The sequence below is a fragment of the Lepidochelys kempii genome, chromosome 9 (genome assembly GCF_965140285.1).
Source record: "Lepidochelys kempii isolate rLepKem1 chromosome 9, rLepKem1.hap1, whole genome shotgun sequence".
Taxonomy (NCBI): domain Eukaryota; kingdom Metazoa; phylum Chordata; order Testudines; family Cheloniidae; genus Lepidochelys; species Lepidochelys kempii.
The window spans coordinates 13,504,179-13,529,705 of record NC_136388.1 but is presented as its reverse complement, the minus strand read 5'-3'; the positions used below and the strand labels follow the sequence as shown (position 1 = coordinate 13,529,705).

The window sequence follows — 25,527 nt, the reverse complement described above, 5'->3', positions numbered from 1 at the left end:
ATGACTATATAAAAGCATTTAGAAGATTTATATTTAGAAGACTTATAGAGATGCTTTTAGAAGATTTTCTAAATGTGCAAAATCTTCTAAACATCAAGATAGTAATGTACCCTAACTGGTCCTGCAGACTCTAGCCAGTCACAGAACAAATCAGTTGTTTCTCACAAACATCCATGTCAAAAGGGCTTTTCTAATTGGTTGATTTGCTTGTGACCAGTCATGCTCTTCCAAGTGGTCCTGAAGAAATGTATTACTGTCAGAGGGCAGAAATGTAATTTTTAAATACTTAAACCTCCACCACTACCTTTTTATAAGGGCAGTTGGTTAAAGAGAAACATTATTGCACTCAATCCAGCTGTCTAGAATAAATATCTATCCATTGTCACCTATCTTTGAATAAAATCCACATACACCATGTGTAATGAACGTCAGCTGTATAATTCAGTGATCAACAGAGTGCAGGCTCCCAAGTCTCTTTCTGGTACCTGCATTTTTATTTATTTAACAACTTTAAATAACTAGCTAGATGATTCATCATGATTCATACTGGAGTGTGCAGCACAAAGAATAGAAAATGCAGAATAATAAAGTGCCCTTGTTTTCCCTTAAGTGAAATAACACTTGTAATTTTTTTTCTTTTCTCTAGGGTGATGTCACAAGATGTTTAAAATGATATTAGTTAACACATCCTTTTCTTCTGAATCATCTGCCCTTCCAGTTTCAGCCTCTGTGTTTATACATAACATAAATCACACTTTGTCCCATCAGTGAAGTCCACTATCTTAGGATAATATGATTTCTCATGCCCTTATAATTCCCTATGAGTTCAATATCTATAAATACTTAAGGTTTTATGAGAGACTATTAAATAAATTGTTTGTTTAATATAATGAGTGCAGTTTTAGTGTGTGATGCACACAGTATATATAGCTCATCATTTTATATGAAATGTAGTGGGTTTGAGGGCAAAATACTTATCACATTGTTTTAAAACAAAAAATTCCAGTGTAAGCATTCCCTTGTTTTTATGTTAAAAAGGGTGGTCTACATGGCCTCATTTCCAGATATAGAATGATGAACTATTCCCCTAAGCTCACACTCACTGTTGGAGAGGCTTGATTGATATGCACAATCATTTGTATTATATTAAGAATGACAATTCTAAATATTGCATGCTGCTTGATATATAAACACTGCTGATGAAACTAAATGTGCAAGGATCATGCATTCATAGTCCATCTATTATGCATAGACTATGTAAGGATATCCTTAGCTGGACATGATGCTTCCATTGGGTTGTTCGATATCTTTCATTACTCGTATATGGTCCTTGCACTTTTGCTGATATGGGTAGGGGATTTTTATCATTCCTCTTTTGCTTGTGTTTTTACTGCTTCTCCTGGGTGCTCCAAAAGGAGGCATGAAGATGGAGGGGCCATGGCTACCACTGCTGGCCGAGGATGGAGAGCTGGACATTGTGTAACATCTCTATTCACTGCTTGGAACTCAAGAAGGGATTTTTTGCCAGAATTCCCCCTAAAGTGGCTCTAAATGACATAATCTAGGCCTTATCATACACATTCTGCAGAGACCTAAATATTTCAAAATTAAAAGGAACCAGTTCTAACCATAAATTTGCCTTGTCTTTCACTTTGTTGCTCTCAGTAGATATTTTTAAACTGTCAGGTGGATTTTGCAGGGTGCAATTTTATACTTACACACTATAACTGGGCCCTAATGAGATTGTTGAGCTGATTCAAGCATACGTTTATCCACACCAAAAATGGAGTTAGTTTGTTGATATCCAAAAAACCCAAACTTAATGTTCAGATCTAAGGGGAAAAAATACAATATTTTACTGGATGTCAGAAAATAGAGGAATAACACAGTGATTCTGTTAATCTGTTTCAAGAAATCACTAAAAACCAAATGCACCAAACTGTCTCACATCTTTTGCATTCAAAACAGCAGGAGATAGCATCATGTAAATCTAGATCAAAGCATACATTTCTTTCCTTTTTCATTATGACACCAATAAGTTCTAGTTGGCTGCTGATTGCTTATTAACAGAAAGAGAAGGGTTCTGAGTAAAGTAAGAGATTTTATGAAGGTAAATAGTAGCATAAAGATTAAACTTCTGTTACTTTATAGATTTTGTGATTAGATTATTGTTTCTCTTACATTAAACTTCACAGTTTTATGAAAAGACTGCACTATCATTTGATTCTTTAGGATGGTTAATATTGTCTAACGTACTTTGAGACATATGAAGTGTGCCTGTATGGCAAACCGTTTAGAATCAGCCAAAATCTAGCACCTAACCTAAAACCTGTGCTGTTGGGACCCAACACAATCATAGAATCATAGAATATCAGGGTTGGAAGGGACCTCAGGAGGTCATCTAGTCCAACCACCTGCTCAAAGCAGGACCAATCCCCAATTAAATCATCCCAGCCAGGGCTTTGACAAGCCTGACCTTAAAAACTTCTAAGGAAGGAGATTCTACCACCTCCCTAGGTAACACATTCCAGTGTTTCACCACCCTCCTAGTGAAAAAGTTTTTCCTAATGTCCAACCTAAACCTCCCCCTCTGCAACTTGAGACCATTACTCCTTGTCCTGTCATCTTCTACCACTGAGAATAGTCTAGAACCATCCTCTTTGGAACCACCTCTCAGGTAGTTGAAAGCAGCTATCAAATCCCCCCTCATTCTTCTCTTTTGCAGACTAAACAATCCCAGTTCCCTCAGCCTCTCCTCATAAGTCATGTGTTCCAGACCCCTAATCATTTTTGTTGCCCTGCACTGGACTCTCTCCAATTTTTCCACATCCTTCTTGTAGTGTGGGACCCAAAACTGGACACAGTACTCCAGATGAGGCCTCACCAATGTCGAATAGAGGGGAACGATCACGTCCCTCGATCTGCTGGTTATGCCCCTACTTATACACCCAAAATGCCATTGGCCTTCTTGGCAACAAGGGCACACTGCTGACTCATATCCAGCTTCTCGTCCACTGTCACCCCTAGGTCCTTTTCCACAGAACTGCTGCCTAGCCATTCGGTCCCTCGTCTGCAGCGGTGCATTGAATTCTTCCGTTCTAAGTGCAGGACCCTGCACTTATCCTTGTTGAACCTCATCAGATTTCTTTTGGCCCAATCCTCCAATTTGTCTAGGTCCCTCTGTATCCTATCCCTATCTGCCACCGTATCTACCACTCCTCCTAGTTTAGTATCATCCGCAAATTTGCTGAGAGTGCAATCCTCCAGATCATTTAGGAAGATACTGAACAAAACCGGCCCCAGGACCGACCCTTGGGGCACTCCACTTGATACCGGCTGCCATCTAGACATGGAGCCATTGATCACTACCCGTTGAGCCCGACAGTCTAGACAACTTTCTACCCACCTTATAGTGCATTCATCCAGCCCATACTTCTTTAACTTGCTGACAAGAATACTGTGGGAGACCGTGTCAAAAGCTTTGCTAAAGTCAAGAAACAATACATCCGCTGCTTTCCCTTCATCCACAGAACCAGTAATCTCATCACAGAAGGTGATTAGATTAGTCAGGCATGACCTATCCTTGATGAATCCATGCTGACTGTTCCTGATCACTTTCCTCTCATGTAAGTGCTTCAGGATTGATTCCTTGAGGACCTGCTCCATGATTTTTCCGGGGACTGAGGTGAGGCTGACTGGCCTGTAGTTCCCAGGATCCTCCTTCTTCCCTTTTTTAAAGATTGGCACTACATTAGCCTTTTTCCAGTCGTCCAGGACTTCCCCCGATCGCCATGAGTTTTCAAAGATAATGGGCAATGGCTCTGCAATCACAGCCGCCAACTCCTTTAGCACTCTCGGATGCAACGCATCCGGCCCCATGGACTTGTGCACGTCCAGCTTTTCTAAATAGTCCCTAACCACTTCTTTCTCCACAGAGGGCTGGCCACCTACTCTCCATGCTGTGTTGATAGAAGATAAGATAGAATAAGATAAAATAGAAGATAAGCTTTGATAAGTAAGAGCATTAATTTTTCATGTAATATTTTTCCAAAAATTTTCTGCTTCCTATGAGTACATTTTATACCTTCAAATAATATTTGACTGAGTTGTCAACCTAATGTAATCAGTCACTAAACTTCACAGTTCTAATCCATAATTATGTCAATACAGTGGTACAGGATCACTGCCTATCATCCATCCTCATTAGGGAATAGCAAACAAGTTAAAAACAGTTAGAAGCAGCCCAACCTCTCCTTCCCCTATGCCCCAAAGAAATCTTATCCCAAACCAAATCTGACCCTAACCCACCCTCTCTCACTTTCCCCCCTCAAAGTGACTTCTGCCTGTGCTGAAATTCATATTGATACTTCAGCAAATGTGGCAACCTCTGCTACACCACCTGCGGTCTTCTCCACCATGATGATGCATTTTGGATGACTCCAGATTTGCACCAGATTTGAATGCAACAGCCAGAAGAGTGTGTGGGCGATCTGTAAGCTCCCCTCTCCCTTTGTAAAATATAATCAATAGCAAGTACTCTGTTCAGGGCAAGGAGACAGTGGGAAGTTCAGGGGGTCCTGCTGGATTCTTCAGCCTCACAATGTTATTTCTATGTCCACCCATCCATGTACCCAAAGAGGTTTTGGTGGTGGTAATGAATCAGTTCTGATATCTGTTTATATTTATTAACCAAGCAACTTTGGTACCTTTAACTTGTAATCTTGGGGTTGTGTATTCTTCTCTTTGGTGTTAATTATACATACCCATGAGCTAAAATCTTAGATCCAAAAATATTTGAAGATTGTACTTTCAGCTACTGATGGGCAAATTTCTAAAACCCTGGAAGTTATGTTTGGATCAAATTTAGCATTTAAAAATGTTGAGGTTTATTTGAATCACTAGTTTCATTTCCCATCATTAATAGGCCAGGGAGATCTTGCTCTTACCATCAACACTGTTGATTCTGTGAACCCTTACTGGGATCTGTGCACGCACTAAGAGGAGAGCATACTCTTCACCAGCACTTTAGGTGGGAATACACTCCACAACCCAGGAGACTCTCCAATTCATGCATCTCATTTTTTTCTCTCTTCTCTTTAAGTCAGGAACAATCTCAACTGAATCTGGGCTGTGCATTGGTATAAGCTCTCATTTGTTCAATATCTCCATCGGTTGCAAATATCAGGCCAGGTTATCTTTCACTGTGGTGTTAATAATTTTGAAAACACTGAGGTAATTGGAGTATAACACTTAAATGTCCCTTTAAGTGTTAACAGCATCTGCATTTACTTACAGTTTAACTGTAGAGGAATCATTTCAAACCCCTTCTACAAATGTGATTAACCTTTAAGAAGTTGTAGCCCAATCTATAGTTTATTAATTATATTTATTTATTGTTTACTTAAGAATTCCCAGTTATCACTTTGAGGGTTGACAGGTTCTTGTCCCAAGATCAGGCCCAGTATTATTAAAATTAATATATATATTGGGAACCCTGATGTGCACAGCTGCAACACTCACATTATAGGAAACCTTCTATAGTTATAATAATTTATTAGATTTCAGAGTAACAGCCGTGTTAGTCTGTATTCGCAAAAAGAAAAGGAGTACTTGTGGCACCTTAGAGACTAACCAATTTATTTGAGCATGAGCTTTCGTGAGCTTTCACAGCTTTCACGATGAAGTGAGCTGTAGCTCACGAAAGCTCATGCTCAAATAAATTGGTTAGTCTGTAAGGTGCCACAAGTACGCCTATTCTTTTTGCGAATAATTTATTAATACATTTAGCGAAGTCAAAAACACTCTAAATCAGTACATAGAGATAATACAGAAAGTACATCTGAACATCTGCACTCACACCATCCCCTGCAGAACAACCCAAAATGTTAGCCATTATCTTCCTCATCATCACCACCAGTGGCCATCATTCTGGCACCTCTCAAGGGCCACATCTCTCTTTCTCCCCTACAACACACAGCCTGGGACACAGCTTTCATAATATGTTATACTGATGCCACCATGTCTAGTGCCAGTAGGGGTTTCTCTCCTCTTCCTTATTTGTATTTCCTCACCCTATTAATGTTGGGATGTCCTTCTATAGGTTAGTATATTCATGATCTCAACTTGTTATCATATATGTCAATTTGTTGCCATGGCACTCTTGTGATTGGATGTTCTTTCCAAAACTTTCCGAAAGGTGGTGTTAGCTCAGGTGTCTGTCATTGGCTGGTGTCATTATGGACAAAACTCCCCCTCGCACTCTGTTCCTCAAACTTAGGGGTTAAGGTTGGGCCATTTATCTGTGCCAAAGCGTTATGCTAATGGCTGAAGCTAATGTCTTACAGGATACAGGCCTATAGGTTTCTTGCATAACTGCTGGATATAATAAAGGCAAGATAGCCTTATGGGCTACAGAGTTTCAGTATGCTTAGTATTCTAAGATGAGAGATGGAATTCAAGTAAATTCTTGCTCTGGTATGTATGATTTTGTGCTTTTTATGAGGGAGAAAAGGGTGAAAGGGCAGGAGCTGGTGCTTATATACTATAGGGATAGGTTTTCAGATGCAGTAGACTAATACATACATATTGAAGAGAGAGAATCTGTGGCATGAGAAGCAGTATCTAACAGCACTGGATCCATACTGTCTCAGAAAGAAGCTTTCCAGCTACTGATATTTAACCATCACTTCTTGCAGAAGTAAGTTTTCATTGCAGGGTTCCCATCCAAATACTGGCCAGATCTGACTCTTCTTAGCTTGTAAGATTTTTAAGATATCACTGCACAAGTTGGTACTGCTGGAGAAATTACTGTACATGTGAAATAGATTATAGGCTCCATTGACCCATGGTTTAACTCCATCAGGGATGCCTTTGTTCCAGCCTAAGACAACTTGGCCATTTTTAAAAAGTATAGGTTATTTTATTGACAACAGCAATAAATTATTGCCTTTTGAATAATTTACAGACCTGTATCTTTCTGTTATCATTACTAGGTGACCAACTAGACATTCGTCAGTTGCTGGCAATGGCTTCAAGACTGAGGGACAGTGCAGAATTATTCCAGTCAGATGAGATGCGTCCAGCTAATGACCCCAAGGAGAGAGCTCCTATCCGAATGAGAATGCTTAATGATGTTCTCCAAGGTCTGGAGCAAAACTTCTTAGTTCAACAAGCTCCTCCAGGGTTTTACAGGTAGGATGTTCAGTATGTTCTCCATTCATTTATTCCAACTAAAATAATAATCTCACATTGCTTAGCTTTCAAAACTGTCATACCTCTTTTAAAAGTCTCAGTGAGAATCCAAGATAAAAGCTAAATTAGAAAAAAAATCCTTACAGCAAAAAATGTAAATTCATACCAGTGCAGGAGGTGATTAGAGTGCATCTTTGTAACATTTCTGACATGATATCACTGCTAACAAGATGTTCTGTGCTATAGGAGCTCAAGCAGCATGACAGATATTTATGTTAGATGGTACAGTAAGCTTTCAAAAGAAAAAATATTTTGAAATCGAATGGTATTTGACATGCTTCTCAATGTTTTATTAAAAACTTTACAAAAAAATTTAAACACTGATTTACAGAAGATTAAGCAAAGTGATATATATAAAATCTGTACTTGTGTGCTAATTTATCTTTCCTTGTCTAGGTACTTTCAATAGGACAAAGATAGTACCTTGGTCTGAATGGTAGGGCTTTAGTCAGCCATCTTCCATAACTTCCTCCTCATAGTAACTAGCGTTTTGGAGCTTTGGGGGCATTTAGTTTATCTCCCCCTTACCTGAATTGTTCCCTATTGAACATTAAAGTGCTTTGTCCAGACTAGTTTTAAATGGCTCAAGCAGTCCACTTTTCATCTTCTAGAGAAGAAAGAATGAGCCTTCCTCACTTCTGCTTCCAGAGTTGACTTGGTAGTTGGAGAAATTTGTACTCCTTGTTAGTTTAAAAAAATGTGTTTGGTTAAAGGCAACCATTTGACTGTTTCCATCATACTATTTTAAAATAGTTCTAAGCAACTTTCCAGACCCAAATGTTTAGGATTTAAGTCCTGCTCAGTAGTGATCATGTTGTTTTATGGTTTTCTCAAAACGAAATAGATGGGAAATGTTTTTCTTTTTCTGTCTTCCTCCCTTTAATTGCTCCAAGATGAGCATTGGTTTGGGTCCTCCAGGGAGGATTTGGAGGAGAGTCGAAAGCTTGGTACTTAAGAAGAGGGAGATTATTCCAAGCATTGAGGATGGTATAAAACAGGTGCAACCATATAAGAAAAGTAGATTGTGGGGGGAGCCTAGAATGCAAATGAATCAGTCCTATAGCTATAATGAAGGCGATATTAACAGAAGAGTAAAATTTGTGGTGGGACCAATCAATGTCATTCTCACAGTAGTTGAGCTTGTGGCATGAAGGAAGATGTTCACCAAAGAATGACTGGTAGACCATATTCAGTCATACTCAGTGGCTGCTCTGAGTTGCTCTGACATCACAAAGCAGTCATATCCTTGGCTTTATAAACCCCTTCAAATGGGTGACTGTATTTGCATCACAAGAGCACTCTGGTGCATCTGTCCCAATATAAATGTGTACTTTTTATTAATTTTTTAAAAATAGGAAATGTCTAAACTCTGGATAGTGAGAAACACTTCCATTGGGTCATATTGTGTTCTCCTTATTTTCATATCCTTGCAGTGTTTATCATCTTTTGTTCCTTGATAAGATGTAATTGCTCTGTATGGAAGTAAAATGTAAATTTAACTTTTCACCATCCTCCAATCTACAGAAATTGATCGAAGAAGTACTCCTGCCTTCCTAAGTAGAGAGCAATTCACAATAGGGTGGAGATCACACAATCATAGAAATGTAGAGCTGGAAGGGACCTCAAGAGCTTATCTTGTCCAGCCCCCTGCACTGAGGCAGGACTAGATATACCTAGACCATCCTTGACAGGTGTTTGTCCAACTTGTTCTTAAAAATCTCCAATTACAGTGATTCACAACCTCCCTTTGAAGTCTATAGCAGTGCTTAATTAAAAGTTTTTTTTTCTAAAATCTAACTTAAATCTCCCTTGCTGCAGGTTAAGCCTATCGCTTCTTGTCCTACCTCCAAAGGCCCTGGAGAAGAATTGATCACCATCCTCTTTATAATAGCCCTTAACATATTTGAAGACTTATCAGGTCCCCCATCAGTCTTTTCTTCTCTAAGTTAAACATGCCCAGTTTTTAACCTTTCCTCATAGATCAGGTTTTCTAAAACTTTTGTAATTTTTGTTGCTTTCCTCTGGACTCTCTCCAATTTGTCCACATCTTTCTGAAAGTACGGCACGCAGAACTGACACAGTATTCTGACTTAGACCTCTCTACTTGGTACTGGTGTGGAACAATAACTTTCTGTGTCTTACATTACACTTCTATTAATACACCCCAGAATGATATGAGCCTTTTTTGCAACTGCATCACATTGTTGATTTATATTCAATTTGTGATCCATTATAACCGCCAGGTCCTTTTCTGCAGTACTACTGCCTTGCCAGTTATTCTCTATTTTGTAGGCATTTGATTTTTTTCCTACCTAAGTGTAGAACTTCATACTTGTCTCTATTGAATTTCATTTTGTTGATTTCAGTTCTCCCAATCAGTTCTCCAATTTGTCAAGGTTTTTTGAATTCTAATCCTGTCCTCCAAAGTGCTTGCAACTCCTCCCAGCATCATGTCATCTGCAGATTTTATAAGCATAATCTCTACTCCATTATCCAGATCACTGATGGAAATATTGACTAGTACTGGACCCAGGACAGACCCCCATTTGATACACCTTGGAAACTAAGCAAATGTGATCCAGGGCCACTAAGAAACAATAACATGGAATCCAACAATGCTATTTGATGAAGACTCTTGTCAAACCATTTTAAAGGGAGGTGTCTTACACAACAGGCCCGATTCTCATTCACACTAAGTAAATAGTAAATTTCATGTGCGTGTCCTTTCAAGCCCCCGTACATAGCCAGGGCAGTGTAAAGGAGACTTATGCCTATACTGCAGCTTTAAGTGTAATTTCCAGCTCATTAGACATACACAAGCTAGTTTTGATTGAGATAGTGAGCTAAAAATAGCAGTGTAACTATAGTGGTATGGGATAGCCACCCATGTACAATCCCATCTGATAACATAGGTATACACTCGGGCAGCCAGCCTGCACCACCGTGGCTGCACTGTTTGTAGCACACTAGCACTGTGAAAGCTAGCATGTACGTGCATTTTAAATTGATCCTCCAGCTTTAGATGTACCCTTAGTGTAAACGAGACTCAGGCAGTACAACTAGAAATCTGATTTGCTTGTTTGTTTGTTTGTTTTAAGAATAACAAGATGCACCATAGCTTCCTTTTGGGAGGGAAATGTTAATCCACTGATGCAACTTTATTTGCAGTATTTTTAACGATTTCTGGGGGGGGGGGTAATTCCTTATTTAAAGAATTAAGTGCTGGTGTAATAATGTATAAATGGCCTGCAAAGTTTGTCTTAAAGCTGAAGCTATTATAGCTGGGTTATACAATAGGAACACTAAAAAGTATTTGAAACGAGTGACCTTTATTTTATTGCTGTCATAACTTTAAAACTCACCAGATGAATTTCTTTTTTGTAATTTGGTAAAGAAAACAACAACAACAAAAATCAATCCCACAGCTGAGACCTTGTGTGCTGTGTTTCATCCCAGTGCGAAGATTGATGGGCAAGTTATAACCCTCTGAAATAGTGGTTTATAATGGCAACGCTGGCAGACCTTTAACTATGGCAGCACAAGCAGTGCCACAATAAATACTGTACTTCATCTGTGAACAGAAATTTAGGATGCAGTTTGCAGCCTTGACCTTCAGGCTCCAACTGTGTTTAGATCATTAAGATTCCATAAATACTGTAATTTACTGTCTTTTGAAGGAAGAATGTGTGTGCACAATAAAGCACATATTCTTCATGAAAAAATGATTTCTTCCTGTATAGTCATTTGGACTCATATTCTCACGCTCAATCAAAGTACTTGACAAAATTCACTGAAGTTAAGGCATCACTTCTCAGTCACTATTGGCAGGCTGGTGTTTATCCTTAATCCTTAGGTCTTTGAAGCTATACTATATTGTTCTTTTCTAGAATCTAAGCTGAAAAGGAAGGATGGCGCTTGTGGCTAAGGCACTAGACTGAGACTCAAGACATTTAGGCTGTGCTTTGCCACAGGCTTCCTGGGCAAACTTTGGCAAATCACTTAACCTCCTTGTGTCCCAGTTTTCCATCTGTAAAATGGGGATAGTGTTCCTTCCTTTGTCTGTCTTGTCTACATGGATTGTAAGCTGTCTGGCGCAGCAAGTGTTTCTTACTATCTGTCTGTATGTGCTTAGCACAGGACCTACTGTAATGAAATTAAATAATTATTAATAATGAGTGACCATATAACTCTAGTAAACTGATAGAATTCAAGTTCCTTCGATTATTGATCATTTTCACACGTAATTATAATAAACTTACTGTGATGAGCAAACCTTAAAAGCCCATTCAGTCTAGTTTAAGAAAGCACCACCATTTGATTGATTATCCATATTATCTGGCAAATCTGAAAAATCTCACAATAACATGCTCTCTCAAGATTTCCTGGTCCCAGCTATACTGGAAATACACAAGAGCAACTTCTACCAGGAAATGTTAGGGCTTTCTGCTTCTAGTCTTAACCAGAAACCTGGACAGAGATGAATAACAATGGGGTGAGGAAGTTTTTCCTGCCTCACAAAAGGTTATTTTCAAGTTTGATTTGTGTTTTGGATGAAAATTCATTTTTTTAAATTTTATGTGAATCAGTTCTCCGTTCCCTAATCCTAAACCTGATATTTTCCCTTCCTCTTCCACTGTGATATTATCATCGAGAAGGGCAAGGTTTGAAAGCTACTGGATATTTTCCATCTCTCTTCCTGTTCTTATAATTGAATCTGCCCTTATATTGTAAATTGATGGTTATTTGAATTTTTTTTTATTCTCTTGAATGTATGATGTGTACATATCCTGTGTTTCTTTCCTTCCTTTCAGCTACCCACTTTCTTTCTTCCAATTTACTTTTTATTGCAGTTTTTGCTGTGCAGTTCTGCCTTCTTGATTTTCTTATTTTTGAGTCATTATTTTATTATTAATAATAATGAATTGAATATCAGCATGGAGCCTGAGACATGGATCAGGACCCCATTGTGCTAGGCACGATTAAAACATATAATAAAAAAGATTATCTCTACCCCAAAGCTTACAATCTAAATATAAGACAAGAGACAACAGGGGGATGAAGAGAAGGGGAGTGCAAGCAAACAATGAAACGGTACTGGACAACATGATAGGCTGTGATCACTGCACACCTGTTGCCTAGCTGTTAAGCTTTTAGGCATCATTACAAATGAGAATTTGAAGGAGGGATTGGAAGGAGGACAATGAGGTGGCTTTGCAGATGTTCATAAAAGTGACATGTTCTTTGTATCTTCTCAGTATCAGGGGAATCATTTCTAACCTTACTTAGTTTGTCCTTTTCCCCTATCTAACGCTGCAATTTGAAAACATTCCATTCATGTGCCCTTTTGATCTCTTATACCATGTGTGCCTGATAAGCCATACTTCCCCAGCTGATGGGTTTTGAGCCCAACCCCCTTAGATCAGGAGTCAGTATTGAGAGATGGCATTTGAAGACAGACAGGGGGCAGGAACTTGTTAGCAGAAGTCCAAAGTGATTCTGTTCTGAGAGGAGGCTTGGCAGGGGGCATAAAATAAAAGGAACATAAGGCTGTTGACTTGCTGTGGTGAGAGCGGAGTGAAGGGATTGAGTCAGAGGTGGGAGGGAAAGGGAGCTCCACAGAACGGGAAGAGGAGCAGAGTCAGGACTCTGAGCTCTTAGAACCTAATACATTGAACCTGATGTTTTGTCTTATCGTTTGATGACTGTGCCAGTGTTGTGTTATCCTCGGTCTGTGTAAACTGAACCTGTTAGTCTGATGGTTACTGATTTGTTTGTTTCTGCTACTCTCTTGTATCAAGTGGGGATGATTTCCATTGCTTGCTCTAAGATGTTGCTGATATTTGCTTTTGTTATTAGGTCTAATGAATTCTCTGTCATGATATGCATATTCTTTTGTTTAAAGTCAAAGAGCTTAAGGCCAGATGGGATCACCTGATCATCTAGTCTGACCTCTTGTGTATCACAGGCCACTAACACCACCCAGTGCCTACACACTGAGTCCAACAATGGAACTGAGACCAAAGTATTACATCCCACAGGAGACTAAACTGTCATGTGCCACAGGCAGAGAATAGGAGGGAATGAGGTGCCCAAGTGCCTGAGGCCTCCACAATGCCAGGGAAATGATTAAGTGAGATATATATATATCCAGATAATCCTGGCAAGTGACCCACACCCTGATGCTGCAGAGGAAGGAGAAAAAAACCCGTGGTCATTGTCAATGTGACCTGAGGGAAAATTCCTTCCTGGCCTCACATGTTGCGATTGTTTAACCCTGAAAACAAGATGTACACTAATGGCCCAGAATTCAACATTTTCACCACTGTATTTAAAGACCACAGCTTCCATGAATTCTTGGCCACATTCCCTAATACTTTCCTTAATTGCACAAAGAGCATTTCATGACAGTGTGAAGATTATTTTCTAGCTTAGAGAAAAGATGGCAAGGCATTGTGGAAAAGAGGATCAGACAAAATAAAAACCATCCCAAATCTTGGTCCAAACCTGAATTAAACCTTTCATTGAAGTTAAAATAAAATGTGTGTGCCTTTAAACAAAAACCTAGAAATCATAGAATCATGGAACTGGAAGAGACTTTGAGAGGTCATCTAGTCAAGTCCCCTGCACTCATGGCAGCACTAATTATCTCGACCATTCCTGACAGGTGTTTGTCTAACCTGCTTTTAAAAATCTCCAGTGATGGAGATTCCACAACCTTCCTAGGCAATTTATTCCAGTGCTTAACCACTCTGTGTGTCTGTAAACAAAGCAGATGGGAAATATTGTTCCAAATTGAATACAAGTCCTCAACCAAATGACTCAGGCTTCTGTGAAGTTTTACAAACTATGAATATTCCGGTGAATATATAAACTTTCATGGACAGTTTTTATGCCCCCAGATCGAGCGTAGTCTCCCTCCTCCTCTATAAGGTGTAACTCAACTCTTCTCCCTGGTGCTTGCTATTTGCTGTGGCTTCTCCCCTTTCCCTGAATGGGCTGGCTTCTTTTTAGTGATGCCTGGTGACTCCTCACTGGGCCCAACACGAATAATTCTACCACTTGTGGATAGGAGTGTAAAACCCAGTACACGAGAAACAATGAAGTACATCAACACAAACCCCAGCAAACAATTGGCACCCCCCAAAAATAACAGTATAACAAGGGGACTTTATTGGGAACAGGAATATATTATTTGGGGAAGGAAAGGGTTACGGTTAATAAGTACTAACACATCAACAAATTCCCCAACCTCTAATATACACAACTTATCTCAATCCCCAGATCCCTCCCTGGTACCTTCTAATGTGAGCAGTATGCTGAGGATGAGTCTGGATACAAGTGTTGTGAATACTGGCTGGCTTGAACAGAAAGGAGTCCCCTTACTTTGTTTTTGCCCCAGAGCAGGGCAGGATCCTCTCTTGCCTGTGGAGATCTTGGCTGGCTCTCAGTAACTAGCGCCGGGTCAGATCTCAGCCATTCTGGATTATGTACTTTGCAGGGCTGGAGCTGCTCCTCCCATGTACTAGATCCCACAGCAGTTAAAAGGCTCTCTTTGTAGGGCGGAGGAGTAAATCAGAGACTTTCTGGGCTGTTCTGCTTTTATTTCAGCTCCCAAACTCAAAGCTCAAAACTGAAACTAAAATTGGGCTCTGCCACTGAGTCACGCTGGATCCTCCCACTGAGGGGCTGAGCAGCCCTGGCTCATCTTTGGCTCAGCAAACCATTTGTCCATATCACACCATGCAGAAGCCTCCCTATTGGCTTTACCAAGAGTTTCTAGTCCATTCTGTACCCATCCGTGACTCCAGCCATGCTGAGAAATGGTGTCAGAGGGCTCTGACTGTTGTTGTTGTCGTGCATAAGGTCAGGCTTCTAGAGTTCTGAGTTCCAGAAGCTGGTAGGTTCAAAGCAGAGGTTACATAGTGTTGCAGCTTTTCTATTTTTATGCCTCTTTGAGTTCGACTGTACTGTATTATAGTTGACCTAACCTAACAAATGAGTGCAAAGGCAAAAAATAGCCCCTCTGCCATGTACATTGGCCAGACCGGACAGTCTCTACGCAAAAGACTAAATGGACACAAATTTGACATCAGGAATTGTAACATTCAAAAACCAGTAGGAGAACACTTCAACCTCCCTGGTCACTCAATAACAGAATTAAAAGTGGCAATTTTTCAACAAAAAAACTTCAAAAACAGACTCCAATGTGAAACTGCAGAACTGGAATTAATTTGCAAACTGGACACCATAAAATTAGGCCTGAATAAAGACTGGGAGTGGATGGGTCATTACAAAAACTGATTTAACCATACTAATTTCCCCCTACTGTTACTCACACCCTCTTGTCAACTGTTTGAAATGGGCCACCCTCATTACCATGACAAAAGTGATTTTTCCTCCCTTGGTATTCTACTGTTAATTGAATTGTCTCGTTAGACTGACCCCCCACTTGGTAAGGCATCTCCCATCTTTTCATGTACTAGGTATATATATACCTGCTACTGTATTTTCCACTCCATGCATCTGATGAAGTGGATTCTAGCCCATGGAAGCTTAAGCCCAAATACATTTGTTAGTCTCTAAGGTGCCACAAGAACTCCTCATTGTTTTTGCAAAAAATAGATAATCCCTTTACCATATACATATACTTAAAGTTCACTGAGGTCAATATTTCCATTACCTTCAGTGGACTTTGGACAGGGGCCTAGATCATCAAGTTGATGGCAAATAGGTGATGTTTGTAAACATGAGTTTATCACAGCCACTAATAGAATTATCTTCCCTTGCATCCTCTCAGTCTGGTGGTCAGTATCAGCAGTAATAAAAACTGGTTCTATAGATGCTGATAAATCAAAACATCTTAACCCCATCAGCACCCACTAAACTGGTATACCTGGATGCCAAGGAGAGGAGAAGATATTTCCTCTTCTAAAAAAAATGCAGAAACCTGGAGCAAATTGCCAGCAATGGAAATATTAACTGACGCCTTACAGTGATACTGATTAACCAACTCTCCACATGGGGGAATAAAAGCTCCATTGGTTCCTGCGACAAGATGACAAAATTAATTTCTGTATATAAGCATTGATTTGTTAGGTAATCAGGCAAATCCATCTATGATGTGTGGTGTATGTGCATTACTGTATCTCCTTTTCATCAGCTTCTGCCCTGCGGTCTCTTATCTTTGAAACGCCTTTCAAAAACCCTTCTGCCATCATTTCATGAAAATCTCACCTGAAAACCCGTTTCTGCAGCATCACCTAACTGAATGTGTTTATGTTTTAAAAAACGTTAAACTATCAAGACTTTTTTCTATGACTGGACTAAGTTAGCTCATTCCTCCTAGTCCCAATATATTCTATTTTATTCTGGTTGGTATTCCCTGCCCATCACCATGGCCTGTGGGTGCCATTTGTCTGTCAAACCCATATGTTAAATTGTAAGATCTTCAGGCAGGGACCTGATTTTTGTGTGTTTTCTCTTCAAGTGTCTAACATGCTTATCGGCCCTATACAATAAATAACAATGTTCCATGATATTCCAAATACAACAGTGAAAATTATGAAACTTCATACAGTATTGGCATTCACACACTATGCAAACAGGATTGGTTTCCTCTCTTGGTGTATGTTTCCTTCCTTCTGGTCCATTTTAACCACTCAACCACATCTTAAGATGACTTGTTATTTGCATTAGAGATACACTCTCTCTTTCACTGCAGACACTTCTGAAATTTCCTTTGATGTTCCCACCATACTTTTCTTAGCTGAAGGAGACACTAAAAAAACCAAACAAACCTCGTCTCTTCAGTCTTAAAAAAAGCAAAGAGTACATGCAAGGTATTAGCCTGTCATTTCTGCTCCAATTATTTTTTATTCTTTCTATTATTCTGCCACTTCAAGCACAGGTATCTCCACACTGACACATGTTTGTAGTGACTCTACAAAAGCTCTTCCCTAACTCAGCTTTGCATAAAACCCATTGCTGAGGTCCACCTACTGCACCTTACCAATTTTACCCAGTCCATTAAAGCTATCTCTATCGGTCACCATTTTTGCATAAAATCTTACCTGAGTTGTTGTGACTACTTTGGTGGAGATCATAAATGATTTACAAATAGCACTGGGGAAGTAAGCTTGGCATCTGCTACCTTTTTCGAGAAGGACTTCCAGTAATTTATTTTGTTACTCATTTTTCTCATACAAGATTGCTTCTAAACTCTTGTTCCCTGGATGATGCATTTTTTGAATAATATTTTTCAGTGACTGCATTGTTTTTATGTCTCGAAGTAATCTATCTGGCATGAAAAAACAATTTATACTACACTAATACTCCTGTCACAGAGGAGTTGCACCCAGCCTCATCTGTGATGGATCAACTACCAGTTAATGATCAAGTGATTATGAAAGCCAGCAAATGGCTCAGTTGGAGGTGGAGAACTACAGGAAGGAGGCTGGCTCCTGGAGCGTGGTGACTCCCAGGTGGCTGGCCAGCAGGAAGACTAGTGGAGTGCTACAGGAGACTACTGCCGCAGGAAATCGTAGGGAAGGGATTACTGATGTACTGAATTTGGATTCTTTGGAAGAAATAAAGCTGAAGCCCTGAGAAAAGAGGCTTGAAGCAGATTCAAACATGCTACTGGTTACATCCAGGGCTCAGGACACAGGTCAGCACTCTATAACATCGTTATATTGTGAAATGGTACAGTATAGCAAATAAAGGATCTAGAACGGGTAGTCAATAGGCAGACTGTGGCCAAATCCAGACTGCGAGACATTTTGAATGGATCGTGAAATATTTTAATTTTCTAATTATTACCATTATTGTTATTGCGGTGTGAAAAATGTTTCTCTGGAGTGTGAACTTGACCAAGAAATTTGTACCTTGACAAAAAATAATTGACTACTTCAGTCTAAAATTTAAATTCACCATAATGATGATATTGAGGCACTGTGAAGAGGCACTTTTAGCACCACATGATAATATACTTTGCTTTGCTGCTAATCTCATGCCACTCAAGTGTTTGTTGTTCATTAGAACAAATGTTTGTCTTTCAGATTGAGTTTTGTCTTTCGCTGTTGCATTCACTCCTGATATATGTACAGAGTCTACTTGATATATTCCTGTTTAGCTGATAAGCCACAGCAGGTTCTCAGGTGACAAAATTCACATGCCCCAGGATTCAGTCTTCAATAGATATGTTTATTAAGAAAATTAAAGTCCCTTTTAAAATCTCTGTGTGCAAACAAACTTCTCATTGGTTTTTATGGAGGACAAGCTTTATAGATACAAATATTCCCAGAAGACCTCCTAATCCTATATTGTGACATGGATACACATGTAATGCAATGTCACTAAAAAAACAAAAACAAAACAAAAAAACCCACCTCAGCAAAGAGAACTGTTGAATTACAGTAATTCTTTTGTCACAAACACTTTGCAAGTTTTGCATTGCATTTTGAGCTCATCATTTTGTGGTTTCACATCATGTAACTTAATGTTTAAACAAACTTTGTTATAACATTTCTGTCAGTTTGGATCTACGAAGATTTTTGACCAGACCTGAACCAAACATGTTCAGTGGTCTTTCCGATCCTTAGAATGGGAAATGCCACAAAGACCATGCCAAATTAACTATGGTGGGTGATAAGTATCCACTTTATCATAAAACCTGCTATGATATTTATAAATGTAACACTCTGTGTTATGCTGCAGGATGGGGAGGAAATTGTAAGTTTTTTCAGAATTAAATAAGTTCTTATCATTTTCTTGCCATCCTCTAAGGATAAGGAAATTCTCTCCTCTTCTTCCTCCATGCTGATGATTTGTGAATGAGATTTTTCCAACTCCAATGTCTTCAAGTCTGTCCAAACTTGCAATTCCTTTTTTTTTTCATAAATAGCTCTTGCTACATGTTCTTCTGCCATCTCAAAACTCATTTTTTCCAAAATAGAACTACTTATCTATCTTCCTTTACCCTTCTCCTTTATGTCAGTTTTCTATCACTGTTGACAACTCCATTATGTTCTCAGACTCTCACTCCAGATACATCTTTGAGTCCTGTTACCCACATATTCCAACTGAAAGTCTTGTTATGTTGTCTTTTGTATCTCTAAAAAGTCCTTTCTAGTCAATCCTCACTGCTAAAATCCTCTCTACATCTTAGTCATTTCTTGCCTTATATACTATAATCTTTTCTTCAGCCTCCCTGCCTCTTCATCTGCTTTTCCTACCTTGCTTTTCTCTACAAGAACCTCTTCCAGATCTTGTTTACTGTAAACCTCTCCCACTACCAGGCAATCCAATTGTAGTTTGTGTTGGTTTAAATCAAAGATAATGCAATCAAATATTAGGGATTGAAAAAGTAACACACAACGCCACTAAGGCATAGCTTTTAGCAACAGGACTGTGTCCTTTCAGCTGTGCTGCTAAAAGTATGCAGTGTAGCTGCTGTTTGTTGGCTCTCCTGCCGACAAAAAACTTCTACCCCCAACGAGCGGCTTTTCACACTGCACTAGTTACAGCAAAACTTTTGTCTTTCTGGGAGGGGTTGAACACCTTTGAAAGACAAAAGTTTTGTCATTCAATAGCCATTGTAGACATAGTCTAAGATTTCCAGTTCTTGAACTACTAAAGCAGAAATAATTCACAGGAGATAAAGGAAAGATATTCAATGTGCTGAAAATATGCAAAGACAACTAGTATTTTCAAGAGACTTGAAAACTAACCACCATCTACCAGTATAGTGTCCAAGATATTATACTTTATTTGATAAAATTGAGGTTTATTTGATGAAAACGGGATATGGGCTTTCTTGGCAGGCAATTTGCTCCAAGTCTATGCTATCAGATACCACAAAAGGATTAGAACCTGGGTTTGTGAGCTCTTCGGATTAGAATATGTGTCTTAGTCCATGTCTTGTAAATTGTTTGGATAGTAAAGACTAGTGACAATAAATAAACTATAAATCAGGTATTCAACACTTTCACAACATAGTTAAAAGTGGATTGGACCATAAAACTAAGTATATAGAGAATCTTTTGTGCAAGTTCTTTCCATTTAAAAATAAATGATAAAAGCATTATAGCAATTCTTATTTGCTGATTTACCTTCTAAAGAAATAAGAGACATTACCCTTTATGAGATTTATGAAACAATTATGAGATCTGAACTATACTGAGAACACCCACACCAAATATATATAGTGCAAACCATACAAAGTAATAATTATACCATTTCCAATTAAATCCTGAACATTCTAATAGCACTTATATAACTAATTGTAACTTGTTAAAAATTGAAATAACATTTGCTACATTCATTTTAGTTAATTCCATAATTTGAGCCAGATTCATGTGTTGGTTTCACCAGTGGAATCTAGAGTAATTATCTTGGAATGATAATGTCTTTGTGCTTTGTCAAAATGTCTTCTTTCTAGATTGTACCAGCCCTTACACAGGTGGACAGAGGGAGAAAGGAGACTTCCTCCCCTTTGAGTGGCCAGCAGAAGAGACCGCTATAATTATAGTCACTTCCTATTCTCCTGAGTGGTGCAAAATACCAGAAAAGGGATTAGGAGGGTCAGGGAGGAGATAAGACCATAGCCCTGCCCTCCTCTGGGACAGCCTGCTGAGCAGAACCAGTGCAGCAGAAAGAATAAGCTGTACCCCTGAATGTCACAAGAAGCTTTCCTAGACACACTGCGTGCATGGCCCATGCAAGCCCTTGGGATAGTCATAGCCATGCATTTGAGGAAGCACAAGCACTGCCCTTGGAGTAAATTGCCCCAAAGGAGAGGAATTGGGGTTGGACAAAGCAAGGCCTTGCCCCCTCCATACCATCTTGCAGAATGGGCAGCGTGTACCATGGGAGCAGTCTGCCCCCTCCTAAAGCATAGTGTGCAGTGTGTGCGCATATGTCTCCCGTGCATTGGGAGTATTGTGCTTCAGTCTTCCCTCAAGCTCCCGTTGGGGTGATGCAAACTGGTACTGTGCATTATGCATGGCTGGGCCTAACATTCAGCTGGTTTTGGAACAATAAATTTATCAAAATGTACACCAGTACTAATCACTAATCTGATAATGCTTTTACAAACTCCTATTGTGATTATAGTCTTTTCTCATTATTGCTAATCATGTCCAGTTATGCTGTGTCTTAATACTTATAGGAGGCAATACTTTCAGCATAACTCATGCTCTAAATGTCTGATCCTTTTGCACCTCTCAGAGAGCAAGGGACTGAGCATAAATTTTGGATATGATCTATGATCCTTCAGTGTGTCATGTTGTTGTGGCAGCACAAATGGATTCTATCTGCAAACCACAAATATGTGACTAAACACAGCATGAAGTGGAATGTTCATGTCTTACTTTAACCATGACTTTGGCTTGTCTCACAATTTTCTTCACATTTTAAAGAGAAATTGCCACTTAATCAATGCTGAATATTAGATAATTCAACAGTGATTTAATTATGGTTGACTTAAAAAATTAGTTAAACAGGGAACATTAAAATCTTTTCAGCACTTCTGCAAGAATTAGATACTCTGAAAATTTTGGATTATCCAGTAGTTTCTGTTGAGTTTCCCCAAAGTATTCATTTTATCCTGAAATGTATAGTCTTTTGGAAAGTGTTAGCAAGAAAAGATGGGTGACATTTCCATGCTGTTAGATATTTTCATGCAGAGAAAAATATGAAAATTGTATTGGTGATAACTTTGTTTTACATAAATTAATTTACCTGGTAAAATGCTCAAAAAAGTAAAATGAAAATATTTAGATATTTTTCCTGCTTGAATTTTTTTAACCTCTCCACAAAGTTGCAAATTTGTGATGGTTTGTTTTCAGCGTACAGGATGATAGATGATGACTGTAAAGAAGGCTTACAAATAGCAAGTAATTGGTAAGGAAGACAATAGACATATATAATATGTATTTGTTTTGACTTTCAGCTATGCCTTTAACTGTGTTATGATTTGTTTTATTATATGCATTAGAGTTGTGCCTATGGCTCCTTCCAAGATAGGGACCTAATTGTGCTATGTCAGACCCATACTAACAGAGTTTTCCCACTCTGAAGAGCTTACAGCCTGAATAGATGAGACAGACAAAGAAGGAAGAAAGAGGTATGATATAGAAGCAGAAGATTGAGAACAGGGGGGCAGTGAGACGAAGGGTAATTGTTGCAAACAGGCCTAGCTGACTTAGGAGCCTGTTGACTTTCAATGAGCGTTCAGCTTCTACATGGAAATGGGATTTAGCTACATATGTGCTTTTGAAAATCTTACCCTAAGTGAGTTGCCTAAGGTCACAAAGAAGAGATGTGGTAGTGCTGGGAAGTGAACCACTGTCTCCCTAAGCAACAAAACCCTGTAATGCCAGATGGACAGAAAAAGCAGGCAGTCAAAGTGCAGCTTATTCTGAGTTGTGAAAATCTCCACATGTGACTTTTGCACCTACAGCAAGCTTTTTGAAAATAACGAATAAATAGACATGACTTTTTATAGTGATTTTCAAGTAGAGATTGTGATGGGGTCTCTAGAGTGCAACCTAGACTGTGGTGTCACTGAGCTCTCTGGCCCACTAACCTGGGCCTCTCCCTCACACTGCAATGCTGTGTCAAGCCACAAACCTCTGGTGCAGGTACTGCACTTATACGGATATCTACAGGCAGGAACACACCCAACTGAGTTACGTGAATGATCTCCCGGACACTCATCAACCATCAACTGGGAGGCTCCAGCCAGTTCCCCCCAGGTCCCCAGCCTTGCACCCCAGAACTATAGTGTCCTGCACTGGTCAGAAGCCTGGCCAGCATAAGTTCATTACCCAGTCCGCCCCTCCCTCAGTGTGGAGTGGACACATACTAGCCTTTGTGAACTGCATTGAGATTTTCTAAGCATGTCAACCAAAACACACTGTTTTAGGTAAAATACAAAAGGTTTATTAACTACATAAAGAGAGATTTTAAGTGGCTATAAGTAGCAGGCATAGCAGTCAAAGTTAAGAAATAAAAATAAAGTCACAGTCTGAGTTCTACAAACTAAGCAGGATTTGAATCAAGCAGTGTCTCACCCTGAGAGGTGGTACAAACAGGTCATTGATCCTCAGTACACAGGCTGGGACTCTTTTCCAGCCTGGGACCACCCTTCCCCAGTCCAAAGTCTTTGTCCTCCAGACGTTTCTTCCAGCTGTTGATTTGGGGGGAGGGGGAGAGAGGCCTAGTGATGACATGACTTCCCTTCTTCTATATTTTCTTCCAGCTTGCTGGAAAGATCTTTGCTGTGACGTCTGTTAGCCTGCCCCTATGGCATATGTGCCTCACCTGAGAAGTCTCCAAGATAGTGGATTGTGTTCTTGATGGGTGTTGATGAGCCATTAATCACTGTCTGGCTACTCCATTGTTATACCTGAAAGGCTGATTGTGGGTGTTCCCAACCTCGCAACATATTTCAGTAACACAGCAAGACTTGAAAAACTTTACATACAACGATAGCACATACAATCAAACAGGATTTTAATGTTCAACAGATCAAGACTTCTATAACACCACCTCACAAGGCATACTTTGTACAAAACATATCATAATTAGATGACAGTGGTGAATATGGGGGTTCGAAGGTGGTGCTTTGAGGTAGTTTAAAGCAGACCCATTTTTTATCTGTTACAAAAATGAAACTCTGTTGACTTTAGTGAGGTGGCAGGAATGCAGCATAAGCCTGTAGAATGAAAACGTTGTGCTTGATAATGTGTCCACAGCTAAAGTATAGCACAGTGGAAGAAGAATTTTTAAAGGAAAAAAAGAGTGCATGAAACCTGTTCTTTAAGCAAGCTCTCCTTCCCTGGTTTATATCTGCTACTGCTTGAGTCCTATAGTGTAGCTTGAACCCATTGTCATCTGAGACAAAACTCCCTTTGATTTCAATGGTGTGGTTGAGCCTTGAGTGCTTCACTAACGTGTCATCCTATTAAGATCAATACAACCTTTTTTTCTAGTTTGCTTAGATTGACATTTGATCGCAGTGTGACTGAATGCAGTTTTGGATTACCTCTTTATGTGTACTGGCTTTAGTTTCTTTTGTCACATTCAAAGGCTTACTGTAGCAGAGTAACTCTAAAGAATTCTTGGCTTCGAAAATAATTTTGAAAGGTATATTAAAATATGAACCCAACCCTTACCTTGTATTAATCTGCATGTCTCCATTGATATCAGTGGAATTACACTGATTTATACAAGATGAGGACCTGGCCTATAATTTTTATGAAAAGGCTCAGCTGTCCCCAAAGGAAAAGTGCCTTCTGCCACCATTGAGCATCAGCACGAGGGCCAGAGACAATTGCAGCAGGAGCAAAGGGAGTGTTCCGTCCACGGGCCACTGGGGCACACGTTGCCCTAGCAGTGGCCAGTTCAGATTTGGCACCATGACCTGGCCCCCACTCTGCACAGGAAGAAGCAAGTTACTAAAGGATGGTGCAGCTTGTGCAACACCCATGCGTGTAGGGGAGCCTGAAGCACAGCTTCTTCTCAAGCTTAGATTTAGACTGGCCTGACATTCTGTGTTTCCCATAAAAACACTCACCATCTTGTCTATTCCTAGCATGACTCTTTGCAGTGGTATTGTAGCTGTGCTGGTACCAGAACATGAAAGACACAAAATGGGTGAGGTAACATCTTTTGTAATATCTAGGATCACTTTGTGCACTGGATGAGGTTCACCTCAAACGCTCCAACAACTATGTGGGTGAAACCAGAAAATCATCACACTCTTGAATGAACTCACACAGAAAAATGAAAGAAGACAAAAACATCATATTACCTGGAGGCAAACCCTTTTCACAAAACGATTCCTTCATATCTGACCTCTGTCCTTATCCTCAAAGGAAACCTGCACAACAGCTTCAAAAGACAAGCACAGGAACTTAAATTCATAACTCTTCTAGATACTGAAAATCATGGCCTCAAAAGAGAAACTGGTTTATGGCTTATGCCAATGAACCCTCCTTTGTCCTATGACTGCAGAGATGTTAATTGCTTGTGATGGGATGTTGAAATCCCACACTGGAGAACAAGTGATAATGAGCAGCTCTGGGCCCACCTTACCCAGTTGCACATGCAAAGCCTGCACATTCTGGGGGTGTAGCTTAAAAGGGAAAGCAGAGCAGCTCAAAAGCGAGAAAGCAGTGGAAGGGAACAGGCCTGAACATTGGGTTACTAACAGCCCAGAAGTCCTTGTTGCCTGAGACCTGACCACACCTACTTGACCAAGGCTGGAGAGAT

General features: G+C 39.6%; 1 protein-coding gene across 4 annotated transcripts in view; it reads left to right on the top strand.

Annotated features, from left to right (window-relative positions):
• Positions 1–25,527, top strand: part of NAALADL2 (N-acetylated alpha-linked acidic dipeptidase like 2) — a 920,300-nt gene that overhangs the window by 876,293 nt on the left and 18,480 nt on the right. For 3 of the 4 annotated variants that reach the window (XM_073359348.2, XM_073359349.2, XM_073359350.2), the window contains one exon: positions 6,993–7,191. The exons of the other annotated variant lie outside the window; for it this stretch is intronic. In XM_073359348.2, coding sequence (XP_073215449.2) covers positions 6,993–7,191 — 199 coding nt within the window. The remainder of the gene's footprint in view (positions 1–6,992; positions 7,192–25,527) is intronic. 4 annotated transcript variants of the gene reach the window in all.